Source organism: Orcinus orca, chromosome X (assembly GCF_937001465.1).
Source record: "Orcinus orca chromosome X, mOrcOrc1.1, whole genome shotgun sequence".
NCBI lineage: Eukaryota > Metazoa > Chordata > Mammalia > Artiodactyla > Delphinidae > Orcinus > Orcinus orca.
In genome coordinates, this window is record NC_064580.1 from 112,867,661 (window position 1) to 112,890,522 (window position 22,862).

At 40.1% G+C, this 22,862-nt stretch overlaps 1 protein-coding gene and 1 long non-coding RNA gene across 10 annotated transcripts in view; one reads left to right on the plus strand and one right to left on the minus strand.

Moving 5' to 3' along the window:
* Positions 1-1,242, plus strand: part of LOC117196881 (uncharacterized) — a 35,944-nt gene extending 34,702 nt beyond the window's left edge. Inside the window, exons 2-3 of the long non-coding RNA XR_004477293.2 lie at positions 25-174; positions 1,196-1,242. This is a non-coding gene — a long non-coding RNA (uncharacterized LOC117196881). The remainder of the gene's footprint in view (positions 1-24; positions 175-1,195) is intronic.
* A 3,506-nt stretch (positions 1,243-4,748) lies between these two features.
* Positions 4,749-22,862, minus strand: part of ENOX2 (ecto-NOX disulfide-thiol exchanger 2) — a 303,972-nt gene continuing 285,858 nt past the window's right edge. For 8 of the 9 annotated variants that reach the window (XM_049704376.1, XM_049704372.1, XM_049704375.1 and 5 more), the window contains one exon: positions 19,321-20,865. In XM_049704376.1, coding sequence (XP_049560333.1) covers positions 20,734-20,865 — 132 coding nt within the window. In that variant the 3' untranslated portion in view covers positions 19,321-20,733. Of the gene's footprint in view, positions 4,785-19,320; positions 20,866-22,862 lie in introns of those variants that run through there. The other variant, XM_049704374.1, reaches the window with a different exon arrangement.

Below are 22,862 nucleotides of genomic sequence, written 5' to 3' on the forward strand. Positions count from 1 at the left end.
GCACATAACTTGTTTATTTCACAGGTCCTCAGATCTAGAGGATCTACACCAAGGAAATTCCAAACTTGAGGAGACTTATCCCCACCTAGAACTTATTTAGCTGATGAGATCCTGGTCCTCAAACCTGAACTGGATGTCAAAATAGACTGAGATTTCTGGAGGCCTTGTGAGGAGGTGGGTGTATTTTGCATGTACGAGAAATGTAAATAATTTATGGTTAGAGGGGGAAATGTGGTAGATTTTAAATGGCTGCAAATTCATTGTCACTTCTCCCATTCAATATGGGCTGGCTTTAGTGACTTGCTTGACTAATGGAATACAATGGACGTGATGTTCTAAGATTTTAGTCACAAGATCAGAAGAAACCTTAATCTTCTGCCTGGGAAGTTTTGAAATTCATCTACCATGCTGTGAGAAAATCTAAGCAGCCACATGGGTAGTAACATGTAGAGAGGAACTGAGGTCCCCAGCTGACAGTGCTGTCTGAGCGCCCAGCTGACAACCCAACACCAATTTACCAAGAAGGAGAAAGATCTATTTTGAAAGTCGATACTTCAGTTTCAGTAGAGCCATTTGTGTGGAGTAGAGATGAGCCATTCCCACCCAAATTGCAGATTCACAAGCAGAAATACATGATAGTTACTGTTTTAAGCCACTAAGTTTTAAAGTGGTTTGTTATGTAGCATAAATAACCAAACATTCTTCAAACCAGCAATTCCATATCTATATGCCTACCCTGATAAACTCTTATACATGTGAATAAAAAACATATATGAGAATGTTTATTGCAGCACTCTATATAAAAGTGAAAAAGTTGAAATAATGTACCATTTGTCAGTTGGGGAATGGCTAAATAAACTGTGCCTTTTTCACACAGTGGTTAAAATAAATGAACTAGATCTATCTGTATCAATATGCATAATCTAAAAAATAATGTTAAATGATAACAGCGATTTCAAGAAGATACATGTAGTAGATTCCATTTATATATATTCAAAAATATACAGAACAATGCTGTGCATTATTTATGGACATACATTTTTATAGTAAATGTGCAAAGCCAAGCAGATGCTTATTAAACATCAACTTTAGGAAAGTGGCTCTCTCTATGGAAGGGTAAGGAAGGCGGAAAGGTTGAAAGTGGGGCTTTACCTGTGATAGTAATGTTTCATCTCTTTTGTTCTTTCTTTTTTAGAACTCCATAAGACAAACTGTTTACATCTTTTTTTTTTTTTTTTTTTTGTGGTACGCGGGCCTCTCACTGTTGTGGCCTCTCCCGTTGCGGAGCACAGGCTCCGGATGCGCAGGCTCAGCGGCCATGGCTCACGGGCCCAGCCGCTCCGCGGCATGTGGGATCTTCCCGGACCGGGGCACGAACCCGTGTCCCCTGCATCGGCAGGCGGACTCTCAACCACTGCGCCACCAGGGGAGCCCTGTTTACATCTTTTTTATCTTCGTGGTAGGCATGAAGGTGTCTGTTATATTATTTTCTGTCATTCATATGCTTGAATTCGTTCATATTTTATATTTTTTTAAAAATAGAAGAGAGGAAAGTATTAGATATGCACTCATTATCACTATGACATACTATGTCCACATGGGTGGGGCACGATCAACAATAAAGAATAAAAAATTTTTACATAAAATAAAATGCACCCTTTCAAATTGTACAGTTTGATGAGTTTTGACATATATATATGTATATATATGTGTGTATATATATATATATATATATATATATATATATATATACCATTACACCATCACCACAGTCAAAATGTAGAACATGCCTGTCACTTCAGAGGTTCTCTGATGCAGCTTTGTAGTCAGTCGCACCATCTCTGGCCCCAGGCAGCTATGGATTTGCTTTATGTAACTATGGATTAGTTTTACCTTTTATAGCAATTGATATAAATGAATTTATACACTAGGTTTGCTTTTGTGACTGGCTTCTTTTGTTCAGCATGTGGATTTTGAGATTCATACATGTAGTAAGTGTATCAGTAGTATGTCCCTTTGTATTGCTCACTAGTATTTTACTGTATAAGTACACACTATTTGTTTATTCTTCTGATGTTGGACATTTAAATTGTTTCCTGGTTTTGACCATTATAAATAAAACTACTATGAACATTCATATGTAAGTCTTTTTTTGTGAACATAGGTTTCCATTTCTCTTGGGTAAATAGCTATGAGTGGGATTTCTGAGACCTATGGTAAGTATATGTTTAGCTTTACAAGATGCTAACAAACTGTTCTCCAAAGTGCTTGTAACATTTTTTTTAAGTAGCTAGAGATGATTTTATTCCCAGAAGCAATGTATGAGAGTTCCAATTGATTTACATGCTCACCGACACTTGGTATTATTAGTCTTTTAAAATTTAGCCATTCAAATGGATAAGTAGTGGTATCTCATTGTGGTTTAATTTGCATTCTGCTGATGACTAATGCTATTGAGCATCTTTTTACATGCCCATTGACCATTCTTATATATTATTAGTGAAATATTTGCTTAAATCCATTGTCCATTTAAAAATTGGATTTTTGCTTTCTTATTATTGAGTTATAAGAGTTCTTTAATTATGGGTAGAAGTCCTATGTCAGATATTTGGATTGTGAATATCATTTTGAGTTAATTTTTGTGCATGGCATGAGGTGAGGGTTGAGGTTCACATTACATAATATGGATAGCCAGTTGTTCCAGCACTTGATTGGACTGTGCTTGGAATCTGCTCTACTTCTGCACTTCCTATTATGTGAATTATTAAATAATCAATGTCATTAATTTAAGCCAAAAAGTACCTGTATGTATTAATTCCTTTGACTACCTCCCTATTTTCCCTCTAACATTTCCACTGAGAATAGAAGAAGCATAGGGGAAATTACCTAAGTGTGTAAAACACACACACACAGCCACAGAAGAGAGAGACAGGGAGAGAGACAGAGACAGAGATGCATTCCTGTTTACCCCAGAGCAATGACATACAGCATCATCATAGTTACACAACAGCCAGTGACAAAATTAGTTTAAATCCAAATTGTTTAAACTTTCTCCCTTCTTCTTTTAGCTTTAGCACATTCGACCCTGCTAACTCCAGGCCTCTTTCCAATTCCGTAACCTAAGCCCTCATCGTCTTCTGCTGGGTGCTCTATAACCACCTCCTTTCTGGATGTTTCTCTCCTGAGTCCATCCTGCCTGACTACTTTTTTTTTTTGCAATGCTGCTTTCACTAAATTGTTCCTAAGCTCAGACCTTCACAATGCCCTGTTCTCTTAGCTTCATCAGGTCCAGACTCTTCTGTCTGGCTCTCAAGGCCCCACCTCTTCTACGTAACTTTCTTCCTAATAGGCTGGTGTTCTTGCCTTTCCATGGACAACCTGTATTAATCCTGCCACTTGACTTTTTGTTCCTGCAGTTCTCGTCTTTCCTCACATTCTACGTCTTCTACAAAGACTTCATTGAGGTCTCTACCTTAATCACTTCTTTATATTGTGAATTTCTATCACAACAAGCTCCACTCAGCCTGTGTATTTTCTTATATTGTTGCTATTATTGAATGTGTATGTCTTGTCTCCCCAGCTGGAATAGTGACTATATTCTTCTGTCCCACAATGCTAAGCACATAAATGCTTCCTTGGCTTATTTTACCATTTTTTCACAGATTAGAGTGTCAATTTAAAATTAAAGATACTTTTTACTTTTAGAATTGCCTTTTCATTTCATCTGTTGCCTTTGTTCTCCTGGAAAGAGGAAGGGCTTCTATGGAAAGACTGTTATGGCAACTCCACCCAAATTTTTGATTCTCTCCACAGGTTGGAAGCAAATGGGAAGCCAATATTCTCTAATTCCAGGCCAGAAGTGAACCAGAAGGTAAGAGACAGGTGGTTGGAGAGTGAATATTCTCTAAGACATCAAGAAAAGGCAAGAGGGCTTCCCTGGGGGCGCAGTGGTTGAGAGTCCGCCTGCCGATGCAGGGGATGCGGGGTGCGTGCCCCGGTCTGGGAAGATCCCACATGCCGCGGAGCGGCTGGGCCCGTGAGCCATGGCCGCTGAGCCTGCGCGTCCGGAGCCTGTGTTCCGCAGCGGGAGAGGCCACAGCGGTGAGAGGCCCACGTACCGCAAGAAAAAAAAAAAAGAAAGAAAAGGCAAGAAGCAGGCCCCCTAATCTAATCCTTGGTTACCCTAAGACAAAGACCACTCTCTTCAGAGGATTTTCTCCTGGATGCAGTGGCTGCTGTTTCCTAGCTTTAACAAAGTGAAACTTAATTGGGAAAACTCTTTTTAAAATTATTATTATTAAAGTGCACATAGAAAATAAAGGAGGGAAAAAGTATGCAAGGGAACGCACTACTGCTTCCCTTTTTCTATCCCCATTGTCAACGAAAGAGGTTCTCAGTGCACCCACAGCTCCCAGTGGAGCTATTAAGGATAGCACACTCCAGGGAACCCGAACCTGCACTTCCCTGTGGAGCTGGTGAGAGAGTGGTATTTAGTTCCACACACTTGGCCCCGTACACATGCACACACAATCAGTCTCCTTAACCCTGTTTTTCTCTGTCCTTGTTCATAAAAATTCCTGTCTGATGTCATCAGTGATTTAATTTGCTGTGTCCATCTCACAGGACTGACCCTTGGGTTCCAACATTGCTGGTGAGGTATTTTAGTTGTTTACTGGCATAACAGGTATGCCCGAGGGACCACGAATCACCTGTGATTTTCAGCAGTCATTATACCAAACTTTCAATGGCATTAAATTCATTTTTTACATATGTGGAGTCTCACCCTGTGAAGAAAAAAAAAGGCTGTAAATACAATGCTTTCAAATGAAAATAGTATTTAGTATTTGACTGTCATCCACTTTGTTTTGCTCCGTGGATTACTTCAGCTAGAATTTCTGGTGCTGTAGAAAACCAGTTGAGAAAATAACCATCCTTTATGAGCAATTTTAGGTTTTCTAACCCTTATTGCAATCTTCTGCTTTAATTTGTTTTCCATTAGTACATGCTCAAGTGTAGTGAAAAGAAAAGCACTGGGCTGGGAGAGGGAGAATGAGAATGTTCCAGCTCTGCCAGTCTCTCATTTTATGACCATGGTCAAGTCCTTTTCCCTCTCTGGGCCTCAGTTTCCTCATTTGTCAAAAGAGGGACTTGGGCTGGATAGTCTTAAAAGGCTCCTCCACCTTTCATATATTGTAATTCCAATCAAATATGCTGTTTTCACGGATTTTTAAAACACAAAACCAAATTTGTAACACGGGCATTAGCAGATTTTTTAAAAAATCTTTCTTTTTTCTCAATAATAAGCCTCAGAGGTGGGATTTCAAAATTAGAATTTCCTACAGGCTGCAGCCATAATGATAGAACCATCACAGGTCTACTATTAGAGTTAATATTCTTATCCGTAGACATCTAGAGAAGCAAATAATGTTTGAAGATCTTTTTGCTGTTTCTTTGTGGGTTCTTTATCCAGAGGTGTTTATATGAGTGTATCTTTATATAATGAGTGGTAAGAAAAGTGGGAATGTAATGAGCAAAGGAAAATAAAGCCCCCTCCTTTTATCTTTGCCCCAACCTGTCTCTGTGATTGTTTCTCAGCGAAACCACTGGTGTTTTGCAGCTTGGGGAGATCAGCTATGTACCGGCACTCATTCACTGCTAATAGGGGCTGCTAATAGTGTTCCCATCTCCTGTCAAGGCTGTCACAGTTGATTTTTTTTTACATTTCTGTGAGTTCCATCAAGTTTAACAGCTGAAAATCAAGCTCATTAAGAAGCTCTCCAAGTATTTCAGCATGGGCTAATTTTCCAAGGCTAGGCTTGGGCACAGAATTTAGTGAAGGGAATCTAGATATGGATCAAATAAGAACCAGGGACTTTATTCACAGAACTTTGGGAGGAAAGAGGGAATTGAATGGTAAATGGAATGCCCCAAATGATGGTCTGTGTGTTTGGCAAAATTGCCCAATGACCTTAAGTATTCTGCTAAAGTCCATGCAACTACTTAATATACTGGCATATGCATAAAAGCAGCTCAGGAATGGTGAGAGATTTTAATTCATTCACTCATTTATTTATTCTTTCATTTGTGCAGGTAAGACTCTAGGCTCTGCCATTCTTCATGCAGATAGGGCAAAGACTTTGGCAAGACAACCCTTAAAATGGTTTCCTCCTCCATTGCTGTCTGCTCCTTCGCAGCCTCCTTTGTAATTTCCTACTCACCTTCCCAGTTTGTTAATATTGGGGTGCCCTAAGGCTTAGTTTTTGAATTTCTTCTCTATCAATGCCCGCTCTCTTTGTGATTTCATCCAGTATTATATCTTTAAATATGATCTATATGCCAACAACTCCAAACTGATATTTCTAGCACAGACCTCTCCTCTGAACTCCAGATTTATATATCTACCTACTTAACATTTTCACTTGGATATGTAGTAGATGTCGCAAACTTAATAGGTCAAAAATGGAATTTCCCCTCAAATCTGCTCATCCCATGGTCTTCCCCATCTCAAGAGATGGCTCTCCATCCTACCAGTTGCTCAGGCTGAAAACCTTGAGTCACCCTTGACTCCTCTCTTTGTCTGACACCTCACAACGAATCCATCAGGAACTCCTGATGGTTCCAACTTCAATATCTACATATCTCCTGTACTTGACCACTCTTGGACTACAATGCTATCACCCTGAAGCTGTCATCATCCCTCTTTTGGATTACTGCAATAGCTTGCTCACTGGTGTTCCTGTTTCCCCCACCTCCGTCACCCCCGCAGTGCATTCTCAGTGAAGATTTCAGAACGATTCTTTTAACGGGTAGGCTAGATCACGCTCTCCTCCACTCAAAACTCCCCAATGCTCCTCATCTCACCAAAGGCTATCAGGGTCTATAAGGTCCAACATGATCTGCCCCCTCTCCTCCAGTTAACTCTCTGACCTCATCTCTTAGTAATGTCCCCCTCACTCACTCTGCCTTTATGTTCCTCAAACACACCAGGTAACTTCTTGTCTCAGAGCTTTTGTATTAGCTGTTCCCTCTGGAGGAATGCCCCTCCCCTATCAGCATGGTGTATTCTCTCATCTTTAGAAGTATTCCCTGCTTTAGTTTTATATAACATATATCATCATCCAACATTATTTATATTATATATAATATTATATATATGTTTGTATATTTTATATATATATATATATATATATATATATATATATATAAAATATACATTTGTTGACTGCTGTATTTCTAGTTGCCAGAACTGTGGTAGGCACGTAGGTGATCAATTTGATGAGTGAGTGAATGAATGAATAAATGAAGGCATTATTCAAGCCTGAGTGACCAATGTCTGTGAGCCAGGCCTCAATGAGACAATAAAGGAAAGGTCATTTTGACTTGTAGTAATGTAGGATCAGGGGCCAACCCAACTTAGAGGCTGTATGTTTCTCAGTATCTGCTTAGATCAAATAATGGAATTGTAAAAATAATGCTTTTGCTAGTGAACTTATAATAAATATAAAACTATATACAACTTGAAATAATGAGAAACTTGAAGTGTAAGCACTTAGCATCAATCCAGTCGAGTTGCTTTATACTAGGAAGGTTTGCAGTGATAGCTTACTGTGATGGCTAATTTTATTTATGTGTCCATTTTACTGGGCCACAGAGTGCCCAGATATTTGGCTAAACATTATTTCTGGGTGTGTCTGTGAGAGTGTTTCTGGATGAGATTAACGTTTGAATTAGCAGACTGAGTAAAGCAGATTGCCCTCCCTAATGTGGGTGGGCCCCATCTAATCAGTTAAACATCTGAGTAGACCAAAAAGGCTGGCCCTCCTGCAAGTAAGAGACAATTCCTCCTGCCTGACTGCCTTTGAACTGGGACATTGGATGGATTTTTATTGTCTTTGGACTCAAATGGAAACATTAGCTCTTTCTGGGTGTCAGACCTGCTTGTTTTCAGACTGGAACTACACCATTGGCTCTCCTGGATCTCAGCCCTTCAGACTCAGACTAGAAGTTTCACCATTAGTTCTCCTGATTCTCAGACCTTTGGACTCAGACTGGAACTACACCACTGGCTCTCCTGGGTCTCCAGCTTGCTGACTGCAGATTGTGGGACTTCTCAGCCTCTTCTTTTTATGAGGCCTGGCTCATCCTGTGGCTCAAGTTCAGTCGTTTCTGAGGCCCAGGGGGATTCCTGGCCTTTGATTCTCTGAGAGAGTGATGATGATAGCTCACGTGTACATCATGCTCCAAGCACTATAAGTAATTTATTTAAGCCTTATAACAACCCTATGAGAAAGATAATGTTATCATCCCCATTTTACAGATGAGGAAATTGAGGCATGGGAAGACTGAATAGCTTGCCCAAGGTCGAAAAGTCAGGACTTGTACCTTTGCAGTCAGCTTCTCTTAACATTATAAAGTAAATCCTTATAGCATTTCTCTAAATCTCCCTTGCTGAGACCAGTTCAAGTGCCCTACAGTCATCCCTAGGCAAGAGAAAGAGTCCTGATGGACAAGATTACCTTTTCTACCAACTTTAAAAGTTTAATGCTCTCTGGCTCTCACCCTTGCTGCCTCCCTTCTTTTCACTTGTCCTTTTCTTCTTTTATTTTTTCTTTCCTTCTCTCTAGTTCACTTCCTACCTTTTTGAAATTCATTTATTGACCATTTCCCCTATCTTCTTGATTATTTTCAACAGGAGGCAATAATATTGTCACTTTTCTATCTTAAAAAAATCCTCTCTTGACTCGATTTTCCTTTTAGCTTCAGACCCATCTTCTCATTCTTTCCTAAACCCCCTCCAGTCAGGCTTTTGCTCCCATGCCCACTGAAACTACAGTGCCCTTCACATTGCTAAGTCCAGTGGTCAGTTCTCACATTGCTTGACTTGACTTCAGTATTTGAAACATTCACTCTTTCTTCATTCATATACTTTCTTCACTTGGCTTCTAGGATGCTACACTCTCTTGGTTTTCAATGTTCCTTTTCAGTATCACTTGCTGATTTTTTTTATATCCCTGACCCTTTAACTTTAGAGTTCTCTTGGGCTCAGTCCTTGGACCTCAGTCATTCCCTTAGTGATCTCATTTAATTTCAAGACTTTAAATGCCATCTAAAAGCTGATGATTTCAATTGTATATCCTCATCTTGGATTTCTTCTGACCTTCAGATTCCTTTGTCCAACTGCCTGCCTGAGATTTCTACCTTAAAGAGATATAGGCATCTCAAAGTTAACACATCCAAATCTGATCTTCCTTCCCAAATCTACTCCTCGACAATCTCCCCCATCTCAGTAAATTCCAGTTGCTCAGGCCAAGAAGCTTCATTCCTTATTCCACTCTTTCCCTTATATCATATATTCAGTTATTTTGCATCTTCAGATTATACCTGGAATCTTTCCATTTCACATTAGTTCCAATTCTACCACTGTGTTTCAAAACTACCTTTATTTGTTTCTCACCTGGATAACTGCAATAGCCTCCAACTGGTCTCCCTATTTCCTCCCTTACGACTTATACTCTACTTTTCACTTAGCATCCAGAATAAGCCTTTGAAAATACAAGTTACTGTTGCATAATCAATGCCTAGATAGGTTGTCAGAATGTAGTAGATTCTCCATAAATATTTACTGAGTGAATGAATGAAGGAAGGAAGGAATCAAATATGGTCCTTGCAGGGAGGATGATAGGTACATGATCATACTACAGGGTAGACAGTGGTTAAGTCTTACTTTGGAGGTACAGATAAAGGGTTCTTGGGAGCTCAAAGAAGGGAGAGGTCATTCAGATATGGGAAGTGAGTCAGGGGAATCCAGGAGGGCTTAATGGAGGAAGTAGCATTTGAGCTGGGACTTGAAGAATGGGTAGTATTTGGACTTGGGATGTAGAGGGAAGCACAGGGAGTTCAGTTAGGCTTAAGTAGGGTATGTGAAGGGTGGCAGAAGTGAGAAATAAGATTAGAAATGAAGTCTTTGGCCAAAACATGAAGGTCCCTGAATGCCAGGTTAAAGATATTGCCTTTAGGTGTGATATGAAATGGAGTGGATATGAAGGTTACAGAATTGGGTGAAAAAATTTGAGTCATAAATCAGTGATTTTCTCTGATTTAACTTTCAGGTCTTTACTCAATTGTCTCTTATTTTAAGTTGTTTACAGACTTAATGATATGGTTCCTAACCTACTCCAGGTAAGAATCAAACAGGAAAAAGAAGGAGAAGATATTTAATCTGAAAACAGATACACCTCCAGGGAGAGAAGGGCTAGATGACTGCTAGAAGGAAGAAGATGGAAACCCTAAACTGTAGGCTTAGAACCTCTGTTACTGTACAATCTAATAACTTTTTCTTGCTTCCACATTTAAATATTCTTTTAATAACTTTTTTCTGATTACAGAAGTAATGCATATTCAATATAAGACACTTGGACAACAGAACAACACAGAAAAAAAATCCCTCTGTGTCTATCTACCATCTGGAGACAAGCACTGCAAACAATTTGGTGTCACCCTTTTCTTTGCACGTATCCACAAACGTATATACATATATATTTACATATTTTAAACAAAACTTACATCATGCTGTGCAGATATGAAATAGACTGCTTTTCTCACTTAACAATAAACATATCATGAATATTTCTGAAATTGACATCAGTTTTAATGGCTATATGGTATTCTCTTAGCCCTAATTTTGCTCATCTGGATTGTTTCTAATTATTTGTCATTAAATATCCTTCTTACATTCATCTTAGCACTTTTCTCTGCCATTTTTAAGGGATATATTTCTAGAAGTGAAATTGTTAGAATAACATATGACTACACTTTTAAAGTCTTCTCCCTTCTGAAAGGTTTTACTGTTCACACTCCCACCAGCAGAGAGGGTGTGCCTATTTCCTTATGCTCAGGATAACATAATTTTTTTTAATGAGAACTTCTATTTAATTAAGAGCTTCACATCTAAGTCCTCAACTCTTATCTTTCCTACATTGTATTTATAGACATACCAGTTGAAATATAGTTGCATTTGGATTACTTAATTCTAAATATCAGTTAAGATATTTTACCTAATTATTACCACAACACACAACTCAAACTGGCTCCCTTAAGGGGTCAAGCATCTCATTTTGCCTGGAAAGTCTAAGTCTAGGCCTTGTGTCTCATCAAAATTAATAGTGGCAATGCTGCCACTCTTAAAACTTTCAGTTTTGAGTGATATATCTTATGGCCTCCATTAAAATTTTATTATTTTTATAGTTTTAAAGGTTACTTTCCATTTACAGTTATTGCAAAATATTGGCTGTATTCTCCGTGTTGTACAATACATTTTTGAGCCTATCTTACACCCAATAGTTTGTACCTCTCACTCCCTCACCCCTATATTGCCCCTCCCCCCACTCCCCACCGGTAACCACTAGTTTATTCTCTGTATCTGTGAGTCTCCTTCTTTTTTGGTATATTCACTAGTTCGTTGTATTTTTTAGGTTCCACATATAAGTGACATCATACAGTATTTGTCTTTCTCTGTCTGACTTACTTCACTTAGCATAATGCCCTCCAAGCCCATCGATGTTGCTGCAAATGGCAAAATTTCATTCCTTTTTATGGCTGCGTAGTATTTCAGTGTGTGTGTGTGTGTGTGTGTGTGTGTGTGTGTGTGTGTGTGTATCACAACTCCTTTACCCATCCACCTGTTGATGGACACTTAGGTTGTTTCCATGTCTTGGCTATTGTAAATAGTGCTGCTATGAACATTGGGGGATAGTATAAACTTTTGTATTCATTTTCATTTTCGCTTAGCTTTTTCCTTTTGGGGGAGATTTTAAGGAACTTTCAGGACCAGGGGACTCAGCCAATCCTGTCTGCTTTGCAGTCCCTGGTTGAGGCATTGGCATAGTCCCTTTTCTCCTGAGCAGAACGGTACACTGAGGACAGCTTTGCTTGACTCCATCAAATGCTGATGCCCTAGGGACAATGAGAAGCATGAGGCAGCTGCCTGCATCCAACTGAAATTGGCTGAGTCTCAGCCCTGTGGTGAGTAGAGCACACCCTCAGTGCAGTGCTGCTCTGGCCAGGGAAGGAAGCTTATTAAGGCTAAGAAGGGCAAGAACCTATGAGATTGGCTCTTAGAAGCTGACATGTGTATTAGTCACTCAGCAGGGACCAGATGGGTAGGTAAGAGATGGGAGGGGGACTTGGAAGGCATTTGTACCTGTTGGGATCTATAGCCTGTAAATTCAGGGTAACATCTATCAGGAATCAATGTGTATCTTGATGCGTGTAAGCCTGTCCTGATGTTTCAGAGAGAAATGAAGAACCAGAGGGACCGCTCAATCTCCGAAGTGTGCACTTCTGGACCAATAGCCTTTACGTGAGTGAGATATACCTGCTTCCCTGTGAACGTGAGCTGGGATGCTTCTATTCCAGCCCTCTGTCACTACGAGTGACTGGGGTGAGAACAGCCTGCTTTGGGGGTCAGACAGACTCAACAAGCCTCCTTTACTCCACTGCAGAGGACAGACTCAAGGTTGCACACTAGCTGAAGCAGCTGCTGCTAGAGGCTCTGACTCTGATGCTGGATGCAGCAGAGCAGAGTTATGCTAAGGTAACCACAGAGAGTCATTCCAGACTGGCCTTGGGGCTTGGTGTCTGCAGTAGGTATGATTTTATTTTGTCTCTGTGCCCTTCCAAGTGAAGGAGGAGGGAGTCATGGGCCAACTGGGGGAAGAAGGGGTGAATACAGTTGCTAGAGGGTTCACATGGGAGATGGTGGCAATGAAGTCTCTCTACCTGTGGCTTCTTCCACCTTTGTCCCTCAGGACTCTCGCTGCCACAGGCCCTGCACTGTCTCTGGCTCGCCAAGTTGATAACAGTGCAGATTCACTTTCTGAACACTGGCCAGAACACAATGCTCATCAACCTGGGCTGCCACAGTCTGATGGACCCTATCATGGCCCTACTTGGTTCTATTAGGTGAGCAAGCAAGAAAAATGTAGCCAGCAATGCCAGCATCCTCTCTCTTGCTGTCCCACTCATGGGACCCAGAGGCTGAGTGACTTGCCTAAGGTCTCAGGGCCAGTGACAGAACCAGGGAGTCCAATTCTCGTGACTTAGCTGTCTGATAAACCAAATGTCCATTTCATGGTAGTATTTCTCACTAGCATATTTGGGCAGAGGTTGGAGAATAGTGAGACAATACTGTGTCCTTTTCCACGGGCTGTTAGGTCAGCAGAGGGGGCAGGCACCTTTAGCCCTCCAGACCATTGAGATTCAGAGTAATGTCCCTGCTAGTGGTCCCACGAGCAGCTCTTAGCCCCAGCATTTCTAGAATGGTGAGCCTGGGTTAGCATAGCTAGTTATGGCTGCTGGAGGCTGGTTTTAGCCATTTAATGAGCAAGGATGTTTATCAGGGAATCAGCCCTTTCATTGTTCCATGTGTAGTTGAGTTAGTGGAAGAATATTCTTTCTCAGTAGTTTTCTCATAACTAACATTTTTAGTTAATAGTCATTGAGTCATTTGATATGGAGTCATCACAGCAAGGTCAGGACAGATCAAGAACCCTCTGTTTAACAGTATGGGAATGGATGTAAAACATCTTAGAAATGTTTTCATTTAAATTGATTTTTTAAAAAGGTTGGTACTGGAAGGGGCATGTTTCAGTTATCTGGTAAACTCATTTAAATACCTCAACGTCTTCTATTGCTGAATAAACAAAGCATGATTGCTTGTAATACCGGTGTTGCTAAGTGCTGCACACGCTTCTGTGTGTGTATATGTGTGTGTGTGTGTATGTGTGTGTGAGTGAGTGAGTGAAAGAGAGCGGGAAAGAGAGAGGCAGAGGGAGAGGGAGCGGGAGAGGGGAGGGTGAAGGAGCTTATTATGTGAAAAACACTGAATTCAACATTCCAGGTTTTTCTCTCTTGGACTATATGGTTCTGGTCCACTGGGTAGAACATATTTCGTTCATGTATTAAAACCCACTAATCTTGATTCTTAGAGCTCCTCCTTCAAACTCCTCAAGGACAGGTACACTCTCATATTCATCCTTGCATCCCCTATTGCTGGTAGAATGTCTTGGACAGAATAAGCACTTGAGCAACGTTTGAATTGAAATGTTGAATTTCATGTCTTGAGGTCCAGCCACATGGAAACAAACTGTTTTACTGGTGTGGGTACAAAACTTTTTTAAAAAAATGGGAATAAGATAATGTCTTATATTTTGTTTCTATTTTTTAACGTGTTTAGAATTTGTTGTCTTTTTATGATTCCAACCACACACTGGACTTCTCTCCAACAACTCCCAGATCCCTTTCCTTTGCCAGAACTGATGGTTTGGAGACTAACATCTTGTGAATAGCATTTGTCTCATTTTCTCCTAAATGCAGTACTTTGTGTTTGCTCACATTGAAGCTCATCTGTCACTTCTTCACCCAGAAATACAGACTTGTGGGACTCTCCTGCCAGTTTTGTATTGACTTAGAATTTCACCATTTCAAAATGTACAAAAAAATCAGTATCTCTATCATTTGTAAAATTTATTGCTACTATGTGATGGGCACTGTTCTAATTTATAAACATTAATATATTTAATGAAACTAATCCTGGTGCCACTTTGGGTGCTCTCACTTTATATTTCATCAACCTCCTCTATCAGGAGTTTCTTTTCTTAACCTAGAGACTGTGGGAAGAACTTAGGAAGTGTGTGAATTTGGATGGAAAAAATACGTTTAGATTTTCACTAACCTCTAACTGAAGTTTAGAGTTTTCTTCCATTATAAATGTAGGTGAACAAAGTACAGAAGTATTAGCAGGACCTGTGACTTTTTCACAAGTATCACAGATATTATCGTATCACAAGTTATTGCAGATTTTTTGAAATATTTATGTTTATCTACTTCAGAATTATAGTAGTTATTAGACCTGTCATTGCACGTTGCTATTTAATGTGTTATAGGAGCACATATGCTACTATGTCACACATGTGTTTTGATAACGGTATTATTTCAATACAGTTGGTTTCCTTTGTATTTTATTTCATGTATTTAAAAATGTTATTCTGATAGAGAGTTCACAGGCTTCACCAGATTTCCCAAGGGGTACATGGCACCAAAAATTAAGAACCCCTCCTTTATACTCTCTCAGCCATACAAGACAGAGGCTCTGAAGGGTGGTGGAAATTGGGAGGACTCAGAGGAGTCCTGCATTCTCACTCCAGCTCCACCATCCACGTAGCTGTGTGACCTGGGGTATGGCTTTTCTCTTTCTGAGACTTGTTTTCCTTCATGGCAATAATGGGGAGGGAACCATCTGCCCCTGCAGGGTGTTGTGAAGATCAGATGACATAATGTCTGTGTACAGAGTTGGTTTGAAAACACTTTGAAGCACAATATGAGGTATTTGTTGAGGAGTAAGGTTGCAGAGGTCTGATGCCCCAGAGATCTATCAATTTTAGGGTAATCTAATATTCAAACAGACTTGGAGTGAGCACAGTTAGGTAAAGAACACTCTTTCTTATGTCCTGCATCCATTTTCTACCCAAGATCTGAGATCATCTCCATAAGGTTATACAGCCTTGAATGCTTGTACTTGTGTGTGATCAATTCCTTTTCCTTCCTTCTGTTGCCCTAAGCAATTGCTTCAGTATGCCTTTGAGATCTTCCACCCAGATAGAAAATTTAGGCAAGCTGAGATCTTCAAAGCTTCCTGCCAAACTGGAAGAATGGAATGGTGTTATGGATCTTGGGATATGGGAAAGAAGATTAAGGCCCCTCTGGCCGCCTTGTTTATGACATGTGGTCTGTCCTGTGATAGGAGGGGTAAAATTGGAAGGTTACTGGAGACTGTATCATAAGACAGCAGAAGGAAGTTTCTTCCCTATGTCAGGCTTGGGCCAGGCATTACTTACCTCTGATGGAGCATCGTTCAGTAAAACCTCCTGAATTTTTCTGAACCAGCCAGTCTCATTCTTCTTTTGAGTTACCTGTGGCCCTATGGGATTCCCAATACTGGAAAGGTAGCTCTGGTGTCATTAAAGCATTGTTAATATGATTATTAGTTGAATAATTATTATAGCTCCTTATTATGTATTTTGCCAAGCATAGTTAGTACCGGGCACTTTGCACTGAGCAAAGCCTCTTAAATGACCCTTTGAGGGAAGTACACTTAGATTTCCACTTTATAGATGAAAAAACAAAGGCTCAGAGAGGTTAAGTGACAGTGTTAGAAAGTGGCCTTGGGGACCACGGTATGATAGAGAATAAATTGAAGCCAGGCAGATTGGGCTCAAATCCTAGACTTTGTCACATACTAGATGTTTAACCTTTCTGAGCCTGTTTTCTCTTCTTACCATATTTCACACTTCCTGACATTTGTGAAGCCTTCCTTGATGTCCCTCCTGCAGAACCTTGTACATGACTGTGTCATTTAGCAGGCATCCCCACCAGAGTGTCCACTCTTGAAGGAAGAGGTCATACTTTGTTCCCTTTTGAATTTCTAGGACCAAGGCTTGTACATACCAGGTTCTCTATAATGGCATGTGAATGTATTGAATACAACGTAGGGTTTATAATAATTCTTAGCAATTGGGTTGATATGGAGGTTAAATAAGATACTGGGCCATTAGAAAGTTTTGAGTTTTCAGTTGGGCAGACCAAGATTCAAATCTTATCTCTGCCTTTTAGGAACTTCTCAACTCAGAGTCTCAGCTGAAACAAGGAAGTGCTATCTACGTTTGTTTCACAGTTGTAGTAAACGATGAAGAATTTAAGCTCAGTGTGTTAAAGCCTACCCTTCTAGCTCCCTGAGGGCAAGGGCCAGCCATGCTCCTTTTTTTCTTTTTTACATCTTTATTGGAGTATAATTGCTTTACATTGTTGTGTTAGTTGCTGCTGCATAACAAAGTGAATCAGCTATACATACACATATATCCCCCTATCCCCTCCCTCTTGCATCTCCCTCCCACCCTCCCTATCCCATCCCTCTAGGTGGTCACAAAGCACCGAACTGATCTCCCTGTGCTATGTGGCTGCTTCCCACTAGCTAGCTATTTTACGTTTGGTAGTGTATATATGTCCATGCCACTGTCTCACTTCGTCCCAGCTTACCCTTCCCCCTCCCCATGTCCTCAAGTCCATTCTCTACGTCTGCGTCTTTATTCCTGTCCTGCCCCTAGGTTCTTGTATACCACAGTGTCTGGCAGAGTGCCTGGGACTGAGTTAATGTTCCGAATATGTTTAAACAGCTGAATTTCCTTTCTTGAGGCCTAGCAACATGAGGTAGCCCCACAATTCTAGGTGTGAACACAAAAACATTTTTCTTAAAATGAGAGCAAGGTCACGACTCTTAATTACTTTTGACTGAACCATAATCATAAAATCATAACTCTTTATTGTGAATGCACTCTGGGCGAGGCACTGGCTGAGCAATTTTCAGGTACTATCTTATTGAATCTTGACCACCACTCTCTGGGGAAGGTACTATTTCTCCTTAATTTAAAAAATGGAAGCTCCCATTGTGTCCACAGGTGGTAAATGACTTTAGGCAGCATGAGAGCATAACAGTTGCTCAGTAGATGGTAGCAGTTGTGGTGAAAAGTGAATCCAGGTCTTTTTGATAGACTGTCCAAGACAGCTAAGAATCCGAAGGGCTCACCCAGTCCTACCAGGTGAGTCAAAAGGTCTTGCACATCTATGCTGTCTTTTCAAGTAACATAGTTTATTCTGCATTATATGAAAAGCATACATTTTGGGGCACAATTAAATATGAAACACTGTATAACTTGAACACAGATATGCGTCCAAGATTTGCTCTGAAAACTAACTTTTCCATTTGCATTGAAGACATTTAACAAGCAACTTGGTAATATTAAAAAATCAGAACTGGTGATGTCACAGGACTAGGAAGGGAGATGAAATAATCATTTGTAAAATAAAAGAATGCTTCTATTCATTATTATCTGGAAAAATCTAACTACTGTATCTCCTAAAAATAACAAAACAGTAAAATTTCAAAATTCAGGAGGAACAACAGAACAATAAATAGCATTTGTAAGGAAAAAATAGCTTCTTTAATAGATTTCTATGGTGAATGAAAAGGATTGTGAGAGATGGTATGTGCTGCAATTTGATTATGTAATATAATGCAAACATACTCTATTTTTTTAACACTGCTGTAGCATTCTCCTTTACTCTTTTTTAAAATAGATCTTTATTGGAGTATAATTGCTTCACAATACTGTGTTAGTTTCTGTTGTACACCAAAGTGGATCAGCCATATGCATACATATGTCCCCATACTCTATTTTTATACATTTTGAACAACTCTGGACTAGTGCATTAGGACTTTCCGAAGAAACAGAACCAATGGGATGCATATATACATACATACATATATATGTATATATATGTATGTGTATACACATATGTATATATGTGTGTGTGTATAAATATATATATATATATATATGTATTTATTTATTTATTTTAAGGAATTGGCTGATGTGATTTCGGGTGCTGGAAAGTTTGACATTTTGCAGGGCTGGCTGGCAGTCTGGAAATTCTGGCAGGCGTTAATGCTGCAGTTTTGAGTCCAAAGCAATCTGGAGGCACAGTTCTTTTCTCCTTGGAGGACTTCAGTCTTTTACAACTGATTGGATGAGGCCCACCCACATTATGGAGGGTAAGATATGTTACTCAAAGTCTACTGGTTTAAATGTTAATCACATCTCAAAAATACCTTCACAGCAACATCTAGACTGGTATTCAACCAAGCAACAGGGCACTACAGTGTAGCCAACTTGACACACAAAATTCACCATTACAACTAGTATATTCAAGCAGGCTGGGAGAAGTACACCTGGACTAAGTTGGCAGGAATAATAGGAAGAGAGCATTTGTACTACAAGTAGATCAAGTGAAGGAGAGCAAGGGGCCTGGGTGTGGCAGTTGCTTTAAATGCATTTTATTTAACTTATTTAAATAAGAAATAATTGTTAAGTGGCAAATTTCCCCTATTTCATAGGTGTTATTAAAACAAGGTATTGCACGACCCCTGAGACTGATGAATCAAAGCCTTCTGTAGCGTTGATGACAGCGATGCTTCATTGAGGAAGCTACTGTAAGAATAACCCTCGCTTCCTGCTGGTGCCACAGCTGGTTGCTTAGGGGGAAGCCAGCTTTCAGCATGAATGGGCTGCTGTGGAATCCTGTTTTCTAGCTGTCAAAGCAGAAGATTTAGCATCTTCTTCCAATATTCTGGTAACTCAAAGGAAGAAATTGAGATGATTTACTAAAGGATTACTTAGAGAGCAAGCAATTCAAAACAGGACACCAAACTGAGGTATAAAAAAGGAATATTTATCTTTTAAAAATACAACTTTGAACACTACTGACATGTGATTTACAAAGTATTTTTGTGAAATACTCTTCACTGACTTTGCTTAGTACATTCTCTTATTTTCAATCAAGACTCAAGGGAGGGCATGCTTATGTTATTACAAGCACCACCAACACCACAGAAGAAAAGACCATCTCTGCCTCAGGATATTAGTCCCCAGTTCTCATCCTTTCCATTTCTTTTCCATCAGCCAGGACTTCCTGACTGGTCCACGCACACTCTGCCATTGTAATCTGCTGGTGGGCACTGCAGAACTACAGGAGTCCCAGTTCTCAGGACTCTAGGTGGAGCCGACCTATTTGTGCAAAGCTTCACACACCCTAGCCTACTATTTATTCATTACCAGGAATTTTCTATTAATACTCATATCAACTCTTTGCAGACATTCAGCATGAAGTAAACATAGTATTTACAGCAGTACATGGTTTGCAATTCAACACACTGACAGCAGAAGAAAAGGGACCACCAGACTTTGTAAGAAGACCAGAGGGGAAGCATATCAAAATAAATCCCTTCTGCTAATGTGTGTGTGTGTGTGTGTGTGTGTGTGTGTGTGAGCACACATGTGTGTTTTAATTCATAGAAAACTAAACATGCCCTCCTTTAAAAGCAGGCTATTTACAAGGTGACTGAATACCACATACACATGCCAGTCATACTGGACACTTGCTTTCTGTGAATACATCTAGTTTTTTAAAAATTCTGAAATAAACCTTTTATCTGATACATTAGAGAAAATAACTTTGAAACATTTGTCAACTTTTCGTTCACAGTAATTTTGTAAAAAGCCACAAACCATGCTTTGTCTTTTAAAAGGTGAACCTGGTCAAGCACCTTCTAGCAGACACTGATATGTTATTCACTTACTGGCCTACTGGGAATTGGAAAGACAATGTCAGTTATGGAGTCCCTAGTGCTCCTCTCATTCCTCTCACCAGTAGCAACATTAATGTGAAGAGAAGTTCTGAAACACAAATCACATATAAATCATCAAAACATTTCAGTTAACAGTGTTTAAAAAATACTAAAGTCTACAACAGTAGTACAGACACTGAAAACACCCCAAATACTCTGTAGCCTCAGGCCTTTTTAAATACTACTAATAAAAAGAGACAACCAATTGACAGAAAAGGAGGAAGTTACAGCACTTGAGGTTTGAGTCAATTTCTTTACAGGGCCTGTAGCTTGAGGTGCTGCTCTAGGATCCTTATTTTAAGTCAAAAGATATTCCAGGAATGAATTGACAAATTTAAAGCAATTTCCACTTGAAAACCATTGAAAATACAAATCACTTTCTAAGCTTGTCCAACACACATTTATTTTCAGGATCCCAGGTTGTCAGGCAAAGGGATTCAGGTCAGTTTCAAGCCCTCAAAGCCACAGAATTTCCATCTCTTCTCCAGACTGGCTCCAACTCCAGTCATTTCCTGCTTGAAGGTATGCTGGAGTCTGCTCATGAGACATTCTACATCACTGGTACAGATCTGTGGGACAGAGAGGACATCTCCATTCAGAACCAGTCCCACCTTCCTAATCTGGCTTCCCCAATGTTGCTTTAGAATGCTGACGCACACGTGTGTGTGCTAGGCGTGGGGTCGACCTTCCCCTCCCTGTGTGTGTGTATGTGTCGGTTGAGTGGATTACAGATGGAAGCCTTCTGCTTGGACTGCCTGAGTCCACTGAAATTTCTTTTTGTTTCTGTATTTCATAACTGCTTTATTTAGGCATAATTTACATACAATAAATTCACTTATTTTACATGTACACGTTGATGAATTTTAGTAAAGTTATACAATAGTGCAACTGTCACCACGATTCAGTTTTAGAACATTCCATCACCCCCCCACAAAGGTTCCTTTGTGCCCCTTTGCAGTCAATCTTTACTCCCAAACCCTGACTCAGATCGTTTTCACTGTGATTTTGCAGTTTTTGGAAATTTCATATATGTGTAATTGTACAATAGTCTTTTGTGACTAGTTTCTTTCACTTAGCATGATGTTTTTGAGATTGATCGCCACCAAGCTTTCTCTGGGAAAGAGCTGGTGTCGGTCATGCGGATGAGGCTTGGGTCTGCAGCCAGCTGAATGATGGCTTATCAGTGCTGGTGATGTTACGTTCAGGCTCACTGAAGCTACAAAGCCTTTGGGGAAGAGAGGGAGGCAGAAATGGCTGCCACCAGAGCAGAAGTCTTCACACCCGTCTTAGTTCACAAAGGAAAAGTGACAGGAATAGAGAATGCTCTGTGTTCCTACTTCTCTGCTCCCTCTCCCCACTCCTCTCTCTCTCTCTCTCTCTGACACACACACACACACACACACACACACACACACACACACACACACACACACCCAATATAAAAACAAAAACAAATCTGTTGACCCTTAGGGTTTGCTTCATCTTTATGTTAGTAGCATAGTAGCAACTTTCCTAACTGTGAACCTGGATACTAGGGCTTGGCTGAAGAGCACTATGGGATCCTTAAAGAAATCCCAAGTTGCTGTCACAGTAAATATTTATAAAGGTGGTAGAAGGGACCCCCAAATTCTTATAGTACCATTGCAGGCTCTCTTTGGGAGGCCCTGGTACTACCCTGGCAGGAAGCTGCTCAGGAGGAACTGGCACTAGACTAGGAGTGAGGTCATGCCTTCTCCCCAGTGCTAGTAGTGGACTGTATCCAGTTGAGTGAATGAAGCACACTGCACAGTATCAGTAGAGTTGAATCCCCATTTCAAAAAACATAAATCTATAATGCTTATAGATATATACATACAATATAGGTGCAGCAGATGTATAAAAAAGGGTCTGAAATAAGATATGCCAAACTGTTAACAATGGTTATCCTTGAGAGATGGGACTGTGGGGAACTCTCCCTTTGCCTTTACTGTAGTTCTATATTGCTTACATTTTAAAGAGAACATGTTTGCATTATTTTTGCAATTAAAAAAACCGGATCGTTTTTACTGACACAGAGTTCAGTTTCAAACCACCTCAACAGACCACTTGGTCCTGGTGCTCACATTGAATCCCTCCCTTCACTGCCAATGGGCTGGCCGCTTAATTGCAGAATAGCATCACTTCCCAGAGATAAATGCCAGGCAAGTGCTAGCTAAAACTAAAACAAATGCCGTGAGGAGGATGTATCACCACAGCTGGATTACCAAATGGGCCAGTGCCTCTGTTAAGAGGATATATGCTTATGTACCACAATGTTCATTGCAGCTCTATTCACAATACCCAGGACATGGAAGCAACCTAAGTGTCCATTGACAGATGAATAGATAAAGAAGATGTGGCACATATATACAATGGAGTATTACTCAGCCATAAAAAGAAACAAAATTGAGTTATTTGTAGTGAGGTGGATGGACCTCGAGTTTGTCATACACAGTGAAGTAAGTCAGAAAGAGAAAAACAAATACCGTACGCTAACACATATATATGGAATCTAAGAAAAAAAAAAAGGTCATGAAGAACCTAGGGG